Source organism: Filicampus tigris, chromosome 1 (genome assembly GCF_054856515.1).
Source record: "Filicampus tigris isolate MCC_2025a chromosome 1, RoL_Ftig_1.0, whole genome shotgun sequence".
Classification (NCBI taxonomy): domain Eukaryota; kingdom Metazoa; phylum Chordata; class Actinopteri; order Syngnathiformes; family Syngnathidae; genus Filicampus; species Filicampus tigris.
The window spans coordinates 23,913,738-23,928,276 of record NC_141217.1 but is presented as its reverse complement, the minus strand read 5'-3'; the positions used below and the strand labels follow the sequence as shown (position 1 = coordinate 23,928,276).

The 14,539-nt window shown below is 40.5% G+C and overlaps 1 protein-coding gene and 1 long non-coding RNA gene across 2 annotated transcripts; one reads left to right on the top strand and one right to left on the bottom strand.

Annotated features, from left to right (window-relative positions):
- Positions 1-236: 236 nt before the first annotated feature.
- LOC147153333 (uncharacterized) lies at positions 237-2,318 on the bottom strand. The gene is made up of 3 exons (XR_015088293.1): positions 2,269-2,318; positions 561-634; positions 237-439 (listed from the first exon to the last, which is right to left on the bottom strand). It is a non-coding gene; the product is annotated as an uncharacterized LOC147153333 (long non-coding RNA).
- A 281-nt stretch (positions 2,319-2,599) lies between these two features.
- On the top strand, positions 2,600-14,334 carry ampd1 (adenosine monophosphate deaminase 1 (isoform M)). Its single transcript, XM_086044118.1, has 15 exons — positions 2,600-2,716; positions 5,198-5,363; positions 6,008-6,155; positions 6,704-6,869; positions 8,341-8,560; positions 9,131-9,260; positions 9,346-9,540; positions 10,196-10,327; positions 11,153-11,316; positions 11,436-11,562; positions 11,678-11,841; positions 11,965-12,085; positions 12,596-12,769; positions 12,849-12,959; positions 13,856-14,334. The coding sequence occupies exons 1-15, from the start codon at positions 2,695-2,697 to the stop codon at positions 14,009-14,011; spliced, it is 2,196 nt and encodes a 731-aa protein (XP_085900244.1). The 5' UTR covers positions 2,600-2,694; the 3' UTR covers positions 14,012-14,334.
- Positions 14,335-14,539: the final 205 nt, after the last annotated feature.

Sequence of the window (14,539 nt, the reverse complement as noted above, 5' to 3'; positions counted from 1 at the left end):
AGAGTCTAGAGTAGACCTCCCCACTTGAATCCTAAAGTTCATTATCTAAACATTGCATTCCTTTCAACTTGAACCTCAAATAAATCATGTCAAATGATATTATAACTGTGTAATGTCATCACCCCAATAAATATCAGCCCTTTCATGGGCCTCCTGGCCTCTAATGGATGTTCACAGATTGTTGTATTGTAACCCCCTTTCTCATATGATTTTAGCTTGCAAATACGTATCCTAATGTTGATTAACCACACAGGTTGCTCTCCTCACAGCCTTTCTAAAAAGATTGCTAGGAGTCACTGAATTTGAAATTGTTGCCATCCTTATAGCCATTCCGAGATGTCATCTGTCCACTGTATTCCCAAAGGGTTGCTATCATGTTAATCTGACCAACAACTCCTTTAATCACTGCATTGGCCATTGCTGACGTTTCCTGTTTAAACTTGGAAACAATTCCAACAATTACCTGGCTGTATGCCTTTCCTATTAACAAATGAACTTCACATGACAACTTCAATAAAATAGAAAAACAAGATGACACATCCTGCCAGATCGACACCAACCACAAGATGGTCCCAGCTCATCATTCAGATGTGTCCCGGGATAGTCACTTGCTGTAGAAACCCCTGCAACTCAACTGGAAACATAACAAATATGTCAGGTCAACGGACATATAAAAACAATTTCAAACATGTAGCTGCAGCCGACTCAGTGTGTCCTGTGATACAACTTCATTGTGCCACAAACAAAATACACAATGTTAAATAAATAACACTTAGAAGCAAGAGCACATCAAACATATCAAATCAACACATAAAAGTCAAACATTGGGATCCCGAAGAGTCCATCAGCATGGTACTCTGCCGACCGCCTCTTTGGCTGCGGCAGGGCGGTCCTGGTGTAACATAATTAAGTTAAATATGCAAAATCACAGGTCATTGTTGTCCCCCATGGTCGCCATCACAGGTACAAATGTCATTTGCCCACCGTCAAAGTAACTATAGTCACACTATGTCAGGTCGTTCTAAAGTCCATTTCGTACACAGCGGTGCCCCAAGTCTTGACAATGGTCGTGTCCAGCGACATCTATTTTGGGGGCCGTCTCCATTCTGTGGTTTTCTGCCAAATGGTGCCCCCAAATTATTCCAAATCCACACTCACACTCCAAAATAAGAAATTATGGTCAGAAAATGTCACTGGTTTGTCAGCGTTTTCATTTTTCTGAATGTATACATTCGGGCAAGAGGAGTTTGCCTTCTAACATGATCACTTCACCCTTCACACAAACCAACTCTCAGTACAACCAAATATGTGCATGCGTCATGTGACAATAAAATCAATTCAATGCTTTACTTTCTGGACCTGGATTCTCCACCTCTGCTACTCGCCTATGTGGGAAATACTAAATTTCAGCTATATAATTAATTCTAATGATTAATTCATTGATATCATTAGTTTGAAAAAAATCAATGTAAAGCACAGACCAGAGAACTAAAATGCAAAGTAATATACTATATAATACAATCCTCATTATGTATTTATCATCACCCTCTTAAAATAATCACCTAAGTAATTTTTGCTGTTTTTTCAGAACACACGAAAAACGGAACCACTTTCTGATCATCTTATATGTATTAATAATTTCATTTCAGGCGTAAAATTGAATGATCTGTTGAACTAAGGATGCAGCCGATTTTACCAGTGGTGGCCAGCATCCTGAGATGTACAGTATAGGCAAAAAAATTTACGCGATTATTTTAAGAGGGCGACGTTGTGTATGTATTTATTTATTTGTATTTCATTTTATTTTTTAACTCTTCGCATGCAGGGGAGGGGACATGGAGGCTCTGCCACATTTGGAAATTTTGAATGGCATGCAGGACAAACGTACAATATTAGCCTATTGAAATCTTTGAGCGAGTTGATATATGTGGAAATGTGTAAAAAATGAGTTCTTGCATGTTGACTCATGTCATTGCCAATGGTTAGAAAGTGCGTGCGCTTCCCTAGAGCGCTGACGAAAAATTGTGGCCTCCATCGTTTAAGTTCCTCATCACTAGTCCAAACACTCGGTCGCTATGCTATGAGTCCAGTCATTAGGTGACTATAATTTATTGATTTTGTCGACAAGCAAAACATTCCTAGTATATATAATAGCCTATAGGTGGATTTATTTGTGTCACCTTAACTATACTATTAACTTATAAACGTCCCCGGAGTAGTTGAAATAGAATTATAACACATTTTGTGCAGCTTTTAAAAATACTCTACCTGCTTTTTACGTGATCAGTTAATAATTAGTTCCCGTTTTGACGACGCGTGTCTAAATTTAGCTGTCAGTTTATTCGAGTCTCGACTCCCAACATAAAAGCATATGATGATTTCCCCAGAAGTACTTGCGCTCTTACGCGTGTCTTTGTAATCTACGAGGGTTCTGTGTGTGCGTGGGACACGCAACGTAAAATAGAGGCGCACACCTCTGAGTGCAAGTAATGTCGGGGAGGGGGGAGATGGGTGCCTTGACTCAGTGTGCACACTTTTCGGGCTCAGCGGTTTCCGGTTACATGTGCACCCAGGAGCTTCATATTGCCCCGACCCACCACTTGGACTGCGCACACCCACCAGCACTGCAGTGGTTCAGTGGCCGACCACCCTTCTTGATTTATTCCCGGGGAGACGTGCACGAAGCGAGTCACCATGCCGAAAGTTCTGGTACCCGGTGAGTGTGAGCAATGTGCTTTTCAACATGTAACCGCACAATTAAAATGGCAAAAGTGAAATGACATGTCTAGAGTAAGTGCTGTTTAAGTGTCCTGGAGCGGACTGGAGAGGTGGGGGGGGGGGGGGGGGGTCAAAAAATGAAAGTGTAATCTTGTGAATGCATATGTCAGAGGTCACGCCTTTGCTGTGTTGTATATCATCAACAACAGGTCAGATAACAAACTGCAGGTTCTAACTTTAGAAGGCCAGTTCATTGTGTGCAATGTTGAGAGTAATGATATGATGTGACAAACTTCTTCTTCCCCCAAGTGATTTAATGAGAGGAAGAAGTAGTTGATGTTCTCTTAAGCACTTAAGTAGACATCAACTACACTTAACCTACAGTACTCTCCGATTATGGAAATGTTATAATGCATAAAACTTCTTTAAAACTTAATTAAAGCCCTCTTATCGGTCAAATGCTCCGTAAGGTGCACAATAATTTGGAGGTCACAAAAGATATATTGGAGAAAACTAAACAAATCAAATTCAGATGCAGAGGATTTCCTGTCATCATGCTTGACGTCACACGAGATGTCTGCAAATGCCAGATGTGTGAGCATTGAATACATCAATTCTTAGTGCTTTTTTTTAAAGTCTTTTCTGTGGTTCTTTATTGATGCCACCAGTGATGACGAAGAGGTAAAGTATTGCAAAGTGTTCACCACAGAACGTGAAATTTGACTGAATCTGACATGGGGAAAAACCTGAGTGATCAGTACAATTTGAGCAATTCAACTATAATACACAATTTAATTTTACTGAAAGAAGCATTGCCTGATGCGAACGTGCCTTGCACAAAAGAGCTCATTGAACGACACTGTGGAAGAAGCCACTGCTTTCAAAAATACATTGCTACAGGTTTAAACTTGGCAAAAGAGCACCAGGATGTTCCACAGCACTGGCAATATTTTTGTGTGGACGGATGGAAGAAGCACAATGCGCTATGTGGAGAAAAAACGCACAACACACCAAAACCTCATCCCAACTGCAAATATAATAGCATCATTGTTTGGGACTGCTTTGCTAGCTCAGGACCTGGACACATTACTCATCATTGGCAGAAAAATATATTCCCAAGACATTTTATAGCAGAATTTAGAACTACCGGTACCTTCCTAGCAATTTACACTTAACAGAAGATGAGTGTTGCAGTAGGACAGCGACCCAAAGGACAAAAGTAATTCAACAATAGAATGGCTGCAACAGAAGAAATCCCATCAACCTGATTGAGATGCTGTTTAATCTGCAACGATGGGGAACATTTTAAAATCAGAGGCTTACATATTTCTTCATGATCAGTTTGTACATGACTACAGGTACTGTATTTCCAAAGGGTTGACATTCTTTTTCTCAAAACTGTAGATCAAGAGAATTGGTTATGTTCTTTTTATGGTGACATCACTCTTTTGCACAACCTCAGAATTCATAGGTCTCAATCATAACAGACCAAAAAAAAGCCATACTAACTTACTCACCTGCAGAGAGAAGTTAATCAAGTGTCTGTACTTGGAAGGGTGTTTTTTTTTTTTTTTTTTAGGGGAGGTGGGGGCCTATCAGTAGCCCTTGCATGGTCCCGAAAGTGCAATTTTAACAATTCAGTTACAACTCATGTGTTGTCTTTTTCTACTCAAACTCATGGTATTTGCACTTAAGACTTATTTACTCATATCATGTTATGTTTACAAATGGGCAAAAGTGTTTGATATTAACTCTTTTTTTCTTGCCAAAAACAATTCCCATAAAACATAAAAATATTTTCAATATTCATTTATGCCATGAAAAGCACAACAACAAAAATCTGAAACTGTACTTGTCGTTTATTCTCATGCAAGAATGTACATGAAAAGCAAAAACAAAAACAAAACATGGAAATACACTCTATGATTTTGGTGCATGCGTTTTCCACCTGTATCCTATATATTTTGTGAATATGACACATGGTGTCAGCAAAGTCTCTAATATTACTGAATCTTTATGTATAAAATCCTCTTTTTTTTTTAAACTCATACCTTTTCTAACACTCTCTTTTTTTTACCCTGGGTGGCGCAACTATCTTGCCGGTCATGATCAGGTCAACATAGTAAGTATTGAGGGTGAGACATGGTCCTTTTGACCATATAGGTCATATAGTGGAATGGTTGTCTTTGGAGTAGACTTGTAGATGAGTGCATGTAGGCCACCGCTTCATCAGTAGCAGGCATTGTGAGATTGGACTGAAGCCATCGTGCTGTGCATCGTCTTTCTTTTCTTGTTATCTTTCTTCTTTTTTTTCTGTTACTTTTTGTGTCATATTGGCCGCTTATTGGAGAGTCTGATAAGGATCTGATCAGAATTTTGCTTGACAAGTAGCCCTTTTGTCCTTGTACTGCATGACAATATGTGGAACGTCCAGCATTTCCATGCGCTCACCGCCATCACTGCCATTGCCGTCCCCCAGAGACCGATGACAAGATGCGGGCCTTTGCCGAGCAGATCTTTGCATCTGAGACCAAAGGCGAGGACATTCGCGATGAAATCTCCGTCTTTGACGTGCCCGAGGACTGTCCCATCCTCCACCATGAAATGGCACACCACTTGCATGAAGATGATGATCTTGAGAAGCGGTGAGTTTGTATAGCACTGATGTACATGCTAAAATTGTTCGGGAACATGCTCAGTTATGTAACGGGAGTTGAGCAATGATATTGTCTCCTTCAGTTTGGATAAATATGACATGACTACAACATTTAACCGTTTCTCCACAAGATAGAGAAAATATACTTACTGTCCAAGATAAATCAAGCAGGGGCAGTCCTACATGGTGGCCAACAGTGGCCGCTCTCTGGCTGCCACTCAGGCCAGTAACCCCTCCCCCAAAAAATGTATTGTTTGATACAGTGCTTACCGAACCGTGACAACTGTATCAAACATTTTGACAGAGATACATGTATTAGTGCACTCCTAATATACAGTATGTACAAGTATGTGTATTTATTTCAATATTTTTACCCCCCCCAAAAATATTCAGAAAATATTAATTTGACAAACCTATAATGTGCGTTAAAAAACTTGTGAAATGGGGAGACCCCCCCCTCCCAAAATGTAAAAAAACCAAAAAAAGATTAGAGAAAAAATATTGGAAAAGATGTTTTGTGTGTAATGCTATACAGTTAAAAACAGCCTTTGAAAACACACTTCAGTCAACTACTATTTCTTGGCTATAAAAGTGAGCTAGGGCTTATTGATTACTGATTAACTCCATCCATAGAAAGAAGCGCTTTCGCAGCATGGCCATGCCAAGGGCTGATGCCCAGAGAGCTGCGGTCCCTGTGGTGTCGGTGGAAGTGGACACACCCACTTACCTGGAAGTGCCGGACTTCCAAAGAGTGGCCATCATCGGGGACTACGCTTCTGGGGTATTGTATTCCAATTCATTCACCTTCTGTGCTGCTAAAATTCTCTTAAATTGTCTGAAAACTAGCTAGTGCATTGCACTGTATTTGGGTCTAGTCTTTGTATACCTTTCTGCAGTGACACCCTACCACTGTGAGAGATCATCAGGCCAATTCCACTTATTTGGTGTGAAAATGATCTATTTATTGTACTCCAAATCGTTGTTCACCTATCGATGTTAGCGATGTATATTGACAGGCAGAACAATGAAATGCTGTTGGTACAATTAACCCGTGTATCTGCCTGTTACCAGTCATACAGCAGAATAAGTCATGGTTTCCTGCAAATACATCAGCTTTGCGTTCAGATAAACAGGCCCAGATTTCACATCGAGTAAGACAAAAGACTCCATTGAAACAAAATCATCATTATTTGTAGGATGTGTGCTTTTGTGTGGTGGTCTGTGGTGAGATTTTGCTAATTTAACATTTGCTTTAGCTCAGTAAAGTCTGAGAAATACTGCCTTCGTGACACAGTTCAAAAATTGGTGACGTCTCTTTCCTCTACACAGGTTACAATGGATGACTTTGAGTTGTCCTGCAAAGGTCTGTACCGCGCATTGAGTATCAGAGAGAAGTACATGAGGCTGGCCTACCAGCGCTTCCCACGGACCGCCTCGCAGTATCTCCGTGAGATCGAGGGCGAGACCTTCAAAGTGGAGGACCAGGTGCAGCCCGGTGAGGACGATGTTTTGTCCTCGCTAATTCTCAACCTCTGCTGTAAAAATCCATTAGACTTGTCATAGAATAATAATGTCAGAATGTCAACATTAAGACCATCCGACCACAAAGAAATTCCCATGACGACTCATTTGTTCTCCTTTTGTCAATTTGATAAGGTTGATCTAATCACCTGAGCAGTAGTGTAGCTGGGCTGTATTCCACATGTGTGTGAGGGGCCCGTCATTGCAAATGCAAATAGAGGACAGAAAAAAGCCAAAAAAAATAAGGAATATGTAAGACAGGTAGACCATGACGGTGATTAGAATTGCAATAGCTCAAGGCATGTGCTTCTAAAATCATTAGGCTACTTTAATATATAATATGTAATACTACTACTACTACTACTAATAATAATAATAATAGGCCTAATAATAACAATAAATATAACTGGCAAATCAAATTTGTTTTGAGGCTAAGCTGCAATTAAGCAACTTAACATGCTTCAAAACTCACCAAATTTTGCACACACATCAGGAATGGTTGAAATTGCAATACCATTAAAAAAAAAAAACTAAAGCCCCAAACGCAAAGTTGCGCTCTAACACCCCTGAAGAAAAAAAAAACACAGACAGAACTTTCTATAACTCCCAGTAGGAATGTCGTAGACACATGAAACAAATACCTAAACGTAGGTATAAGGCCTACATTTCATACATTGACAATTCCCAGCTAAATTCAACAGGAAGTTCGCAATTCTCCCCTTCAGTGTAAAAGTTTGGTAAATAAAAGTCACCTGTTTTCAAAGATCTCCTCCAAGGGCATTTGTCATATCGGCTTCAAACAAGCACACAAGAGAGTGAATGCTTGGTTGGAGAAAGAAAAATCTCAACTGTCCCGGTTTGGATTTTATGAGGCAGACAGTGCTTGTTTAACTGCTGTGGCCGTGCTGCTGCTCGGACTGTGTCATCCGTGGCCATGGCTGCTCCCACCATGACAGAAGAGATCTGTCAGTTTTGTTAATTTGGCCGCATCCTCAATTATCCTTTTTTTTCTTTTTTTTTTTTGCTCTTTATATGCACTACACACCTCCTTTTCTGGTAGTTTCTGTCTTTTCAGCATCTTTGCAATTGCAAACGTCCTCTACCTGAAAAATAACGGTCGCCGTCTGAGCGGCTGAATCACATTCAATAGACACACATGGATCCGTTCTAATGGGGGCGGTGCTTATATCCCCCAACACCATGCAGTGACCCAATCTGACATGACACTCCAGGCTACCTGTTGCCGCGAGTCAACCGCGGCAACACTACATTTAAAGTAAATAAATAGAAATAAAAAATTTGACCACAAGAGGGCCGACGGATTTTCAAAACCCACCAAACACTGCTAACATTTCTGGATGTTTATGTCTGCACGTTGTCACTGCTTCTATCTTCGGTATGTGGAGCATTGCTGAACATTTCCACACCATGTTTGTTTTTTTCAGTTTTCACACCCCCGCCGGAAAATGAGCAAGACCCGTTTGATACCGCGGGCATGCCAGACAATCTGGGCTATGTTGCCCGTATGAAGGACGGCGTCATTTATGTGTACAATGACGCCGAAGCTGCAGACAAACATCAGCCCAGAGACCTGCCATGTGCTAACTACACCACTTTCATTGACGACATGAACTTCCTCATTGCTCTCATTGCACAGGGTCCCACGTGAGTTTCTTCTCAACGGAGTTGTCTTGTCTGTGTGCATTTGAATGTGGCTGTATTTACAATCAAACCAGTCACATTCAAACTCTGGGTCATCCAATAATTTAAAATGCCTCTGATTAACTTCAAATGAAGTTCAGATGTTCTTGTAGACTTTTCCAGACATTTTTTCCTTCATTACACTCTAAAAACATTTGGGTTAAAAATGGACCGATACAGAAATTGGGTCAATTTGACTGACTTTCTTGGGGAAATTTTCTACAAAAGTACCCAAGAAAGTCCAAGTTGTGGACCGGTCCATATTTTTGAAAAATTGTGTTATTTTTAACCCTACTGTTTTTAGAATGTAATACTCCACAAATAGGGTCAATTTCACCCCCGTTCTTGCATTGTTTTGTACAAAAGAGCCCATTTTTTGGGTTGTTTTATACAAAACTACCCATTTCTGGGCTTGTTTATGCAGAAGATGGGTCAAATTGACCCAAGTAGTGGATCGGTCAATTTTTGAACCAAAATTACTGTTACTTTTAACCCAACTATTTTCTGAGTGTATTAATGGTGGTCTTTTTTCAGCAAGACCTACACTCACCGTCGTCTGAAGTTCCTCATGTCCAAGTTCAACGTGCATGAGATGTTGAATGAGATGGAGGAGATGAAGGAGTTGAAGAAGAACCCTCACAGGGATTTCTACAACTGCAGGAAGGTAGCCATCAACTCAAGAGAGCGTTTCTTTGCTCCCTTTTATTTATGATCGGAGCTGTCACACGATTCAACGTTTGCTTCCTCAGGTGGACACCCACATCCACGCCGCTGCCTGCATGAACCAGAAACACCTCCTGCGCTTCATCAAGAAGTCGTACCGCGTGGATGCCGACCGCGTCGTGCACACCCTTAACGGCAAAGAGGTCACCATGAAGGAGCTTTTTGAGTCCCTCCACCTGCATCCGTACGACCTCACTGTGGACTCGCTGGACGTACATGCTGTAAGTTATTGACTATTGCAGGAAGTAAATATGATGTATGTATAATTGTATTTTATTTAGCAAATTTTAGTTGGTTTTCATGGAGCGGCCCCACAAAGTGCATTACCTAAATTGAATATACCAGTAAAGTAGTTTTATACACACAGGGTCAAAATTGTTGGTGCCCCTCTGTTTATGAAAGAAAAACCCGCGGTGGTCACAGAAATAAATCTGACAAAAGTAAAAATAAATAAAGATGTTATGAAAATTAACCAATGAAAATCGGACATTGTTTTTGAATTGTTGTTCAAAAGAATTATTTTAAACACAAATTCATGAAACAAGCAGATCTGGGCATTTTACTACAAATTGAGCATCCGTAATTCGTCATCCGTTAGCAGCGTGGGTAGCCTTCCGTCATCAGTCATTTGCCTTTTTTTTCCGGGGCGAAAAAAATAGTAACAGCTATAGGCCGGTCCGCCTGTCATTTTAAACGGGCGTCCGTCGGCAATTCTGACTAAACTTTCACTAAACTACAAAACAGGTATAGCACTGGTTATTAGAACTGCACCCAAAACTCCCAAATCTGCACTTACTGTAAAGACGCCATCTTTGGCCTGTCACAGTTTTCACAGAAAATAAAACAAATGTTTTTTTTTCTTTTTCTTCTTTAAAGGGCAGACAAACCTTTCAGCGTTTTGACAAGTTCAATGCCAAGTACAATCCTGTTGGAGCCAGCGAGCTGCGTGACCTCTACCTGAAGACAGAGAATCACATCAATGGAGAATACTTTGCCACCATCATTAAGGTCAGTTGCTGTCGTAAAGGGTATTATACACATAACATGAAGTAGAAATATCATGTGTATTATGTATTATTACGTGTAAGAAGTATTGATAATGGAGGAGAATCAGTCAAAAACTGTAAGAGAGTACTGTAATAAGAACTGTAAGGTTGGCTATAATATTCTACAATCCAGATTAAATAAATCATTAAATAATAAATTATTTGAATAATAAATACACAAATATTTGTCCCACAACATTTTACTTTGTTTTTCAAACAGTCAAATATTACATTGCTGAGCATTTGGCAGTGATTTATTAAATTGATGCATATTAAAACACTGATCAACATATTTTTATAATTTTAAAAAATTAATTTTATGTTCCGATTTCAAATCTGCCCTCATTTTTCTCGAGCACATCAGGTTTTCATAATAACAATAATATGATAACAATAAGATTGTTTAGATTGTTATAAAGTACATTTAGTAATATTTATGAATTAAGAATTAGGTTGAGCATCAGGGGGATTTTTTCCGAAACGCCATAGCCATAAATTGCAACACATGAGAAAATCCGTATTGCGCAAGCTTTTACAGGGCAAACTTAAAAAATAAAATATGAAAATATCTCACAAACCTGAAGTGCTAAAAAAACAGGAAAGATATTTTGAATTCGGCATCAAAAATACACACACATGAAGCCATCTCTGATTAAAATTTGCTGTTGATCAGTGCAATCTAACAGAATAGTGTGATAACTGTGAGTGTTTTTTGTCTTTCCTAAATCTACAAAACTGACTTCTCGATTGCCTTCTTCTTGACTGACTCAACATTTGTTGCAAACAGGAAGTAGCCAGCGACCTGGAGGACGCCAAGTACCAGTATGCTGAGCCTCGTTTGTCCATCTACGGCTGCACGGCCAACGAGTGGCACAAGCTGTCCAGCTGGTTTGTCAAGCACAGGGTCTACTCCCCTTACCTCAAGTGGATGATTCAAATTCCCAGGATCTAGTGAGTCCTCTCTTCTTTGCCATCAAACACAGCTTCGTGGCAGATCTTGATCCTGCTGTGTACGATCCGCGTATAAGTCCACATTTTCATCTCAACGTTTTGCGCCTCTTCCACTCTAGTGACATCTTCAGAGGCAGGGACTTTGTCCCGCACTTTGGCAAGATGTTGGAGAACATTTTCCTCCCCGTGTTCCAAGCCACCATTGACCCAAAATCCAACCCCGAGCTCAGCATCTTCCTCAAGCATGTGAGCGAGAAATCGATTGCTATACTGTATACATACAGCATCATTCACACGTTTCGAAAAAAGACTTAGCTACAGTTTGAAACTAATCTGCCAGTCTTGTTAAATTGTTGCGCAGGTGACAGGTTTTGACAGTGTGGATGATGAGTCCAAGCACAGTGGTCACATGTTCTCCACTAAAAGCCCGAAACCAGAGGAGTGGGACATTGCTAAGAACCCATCCTACACCTACTATATCTACTACATGTACGCCAACATCACTGTGCTCAACCAACTGCGCAGGTCGGTAACCTCAAGCCGTGACTGATTTTCTGTTTTCTACATTTGTTGTCAGATCCGTCCTCTTTACTAAAATCGGTTTGCATTCTTGATGAGATCTTTTTTTTTTTTATACTTGCGTTTCAGGGAGCGGGGGATGAATACGTTCACGTTCAGGCCTCATTGCGGTGAAGCTGGCGCTATCACTCATCTGTTGGCTGCCTTCATGACGGCTGATAACATCTCACACGGCCTCAACCTCAAAAAGGTCAGCGGCTGTGGTCAGTGGCTGCCTGGATGCAGTGTACACTGGTTGTTTTATTTCAATTCTCAGGTGGTGTGTAAAATGCTAATTGTGACTATTCAAATACTTTCCATGTCACATGAGGATTCTTTGAAAGCCTTTCACCATTGCAAAACAATTCATGCGCTCTAGCAATGTGCTAACATTTGGAATGACAGCCAACGAATGATGCGGCATATCGACTATTTGCATAAAACTATTCCTGAAGTTTATTTATTGGACTGAAGACAACAACATTGGTCAAATTTACCATAATTTAGGGTGAATTGTCACATCACACATTAAAAAATGAACATGCGCTACATTTGTAGAATTGGCTTTTTCTTTTAAAGACATACATTAATAGAACCCATATTCAGTGCATCCACTCAGGGGCCATGTGAACGATCGTGACTCAGCAAAGCAACTGTGCTGAGGTCATTGTTTTGCTGCCACATTACTTTCATTGTTCTGAACATGTTCCTCAACGACCAGAGTCCAGTGCTGCAGTACCTGTACTACCTGACCCAGATCCCCATTGCCATGTCCCCCCTGAGCAACAACAGCCTGTTCCTTGAGTACGCCAAGAACCCCCTGCTGGAGTTCCAAAAGAAAGGCCTGATGGTCTCCCTCTCCACCGATGACCCCATGCAGTTCCATTACACCAAGGTCTTTGACATGGGCTGAACAAGTGAAACAAAACATGAATGAATAGATAGCTCACCCTGTTGATTTGTCCTCCCCGCAGGAGCCTCTGATGGAGGAGTATGCCATTGCGGCGCAGGTTTTCAAGTTGAGCACCTGCGATATGTGCGAGATCTCCAGGAACAGCGTGCTGCAGAGCGCAATGTCTGACGAGGTAGAGCAGCCGTGCACTTCAATTAAAAAAAACGAAACTGCCATGGTTTCCATTCACGTTTTGATCAAGGCAGCGCAGTCGAACGTTGGATAGCACTGGTGTCCCATGGCGGCAAGCTTTATACATACTTTATACATTTCTCCTTTGCTCCCACGGATTCAAAACATACCATAGGTTCAGTTGACTAACAGATAATAAATTGTCTCTGTCCTTCCTCCGTTCATTTTCTGAAAAACTCGCCTACGGTATTTGCTCTTGTTATGCACAGGTCAAAGCAATAAAAGTACTACTTTGGCACCATCGTGTGGCAAATGCCAGAACTATGTCGAAGTGAATTGAGGAAATTCAGACACCTGGATAGAGCAAGCCGAAAACTGCAAGAACACTAATAACTTTTAGTCAAAAGTGGTGCTTTTCCACCATCTTGTGGCATTTGAGCGTCAAGTAACTACTATGTTGCAGGGAGATTTAGGAGTTTCATTTGACAAAATTTAAGTTCTATGCCACTGTTTAATCTTCTAAAACGTTTTCGCATTGTATACTCCTGAGTCTTCTCCTCTCATGTTCTTTTCTTAACATCCCTTCTTGAGCCTGAAAAAAGTGTTGGGAAAAAAAGACTAGCATAACGCATGCACAAATGATACTTGTTCACCTCGGGCTCATTCTTTAAAGTTCTGTGTGACTCAAATAGGAAGTCAACCCAAACCTATTTTTTTCAAGAATATGTTCTATAGGGCAGGTGTCTCAATATTTAAATGCAGTATTAGAGGGTCTAGAATCGAATCAAAGTATACAATCTTGGTAAGATGAAGTAATGACATTTAGTGGCAACTAAGGGAGCTAACTAATGACACCCAGTTAATTGACATCATCTCTGCTCTGTTGTCTGTGCTCAGGAGAAAAGTCACTTCTTGGGTCAGAACTACCTGAAAGAGGGCCCGGAAGGCAACGACATCCGTAAGACCAATGTGGCCCAGATCCGTATGGCGTACCGCTACGAGACCATCTGCTATGAGCTCAACCTCATCAAGGAGGGTCTGAAGGCTGAATAAAACAAACTCACAAATGGTGGGTGTGAAAATGAATGCCATGAAAAAAATGGCTGTAGTTTTCACTCAAATGTATTTTCAAGTGGAGCACAGAACAATTGCCAGCACTATAATGTACTGTATGTGCATTATTGCTTTTCTTCAAGAATATCATGGTAGAAGTACATTAAAAAGAGATTAAGATGGAAAAAAACCCAACAACAAATGTCTGTCTATGATGCTTGCAGTTGATCATTACTCCAGGATGATATGGCGACATTATTTGCTTTACAATAGGATCTTGTCCAGTATTGACGTAGTGACTCAGCACTTGCATTATTTTTACAACACCAAATAAATTTCAATGCGACCCAGATGACAATCAAACATGTTCATCTTTTGTAATTATGTATGGCCTCAATCATTTTACCATCGAATATTTTAGAACACCACATTTGCCTCATGACAGGAGATCCGGGTTGCAACACGTCTGTGTGGACTTTACATGTTCTCTCCGTAGCATGTTTTTTTTTTCTCAGGATACCCTGGTTT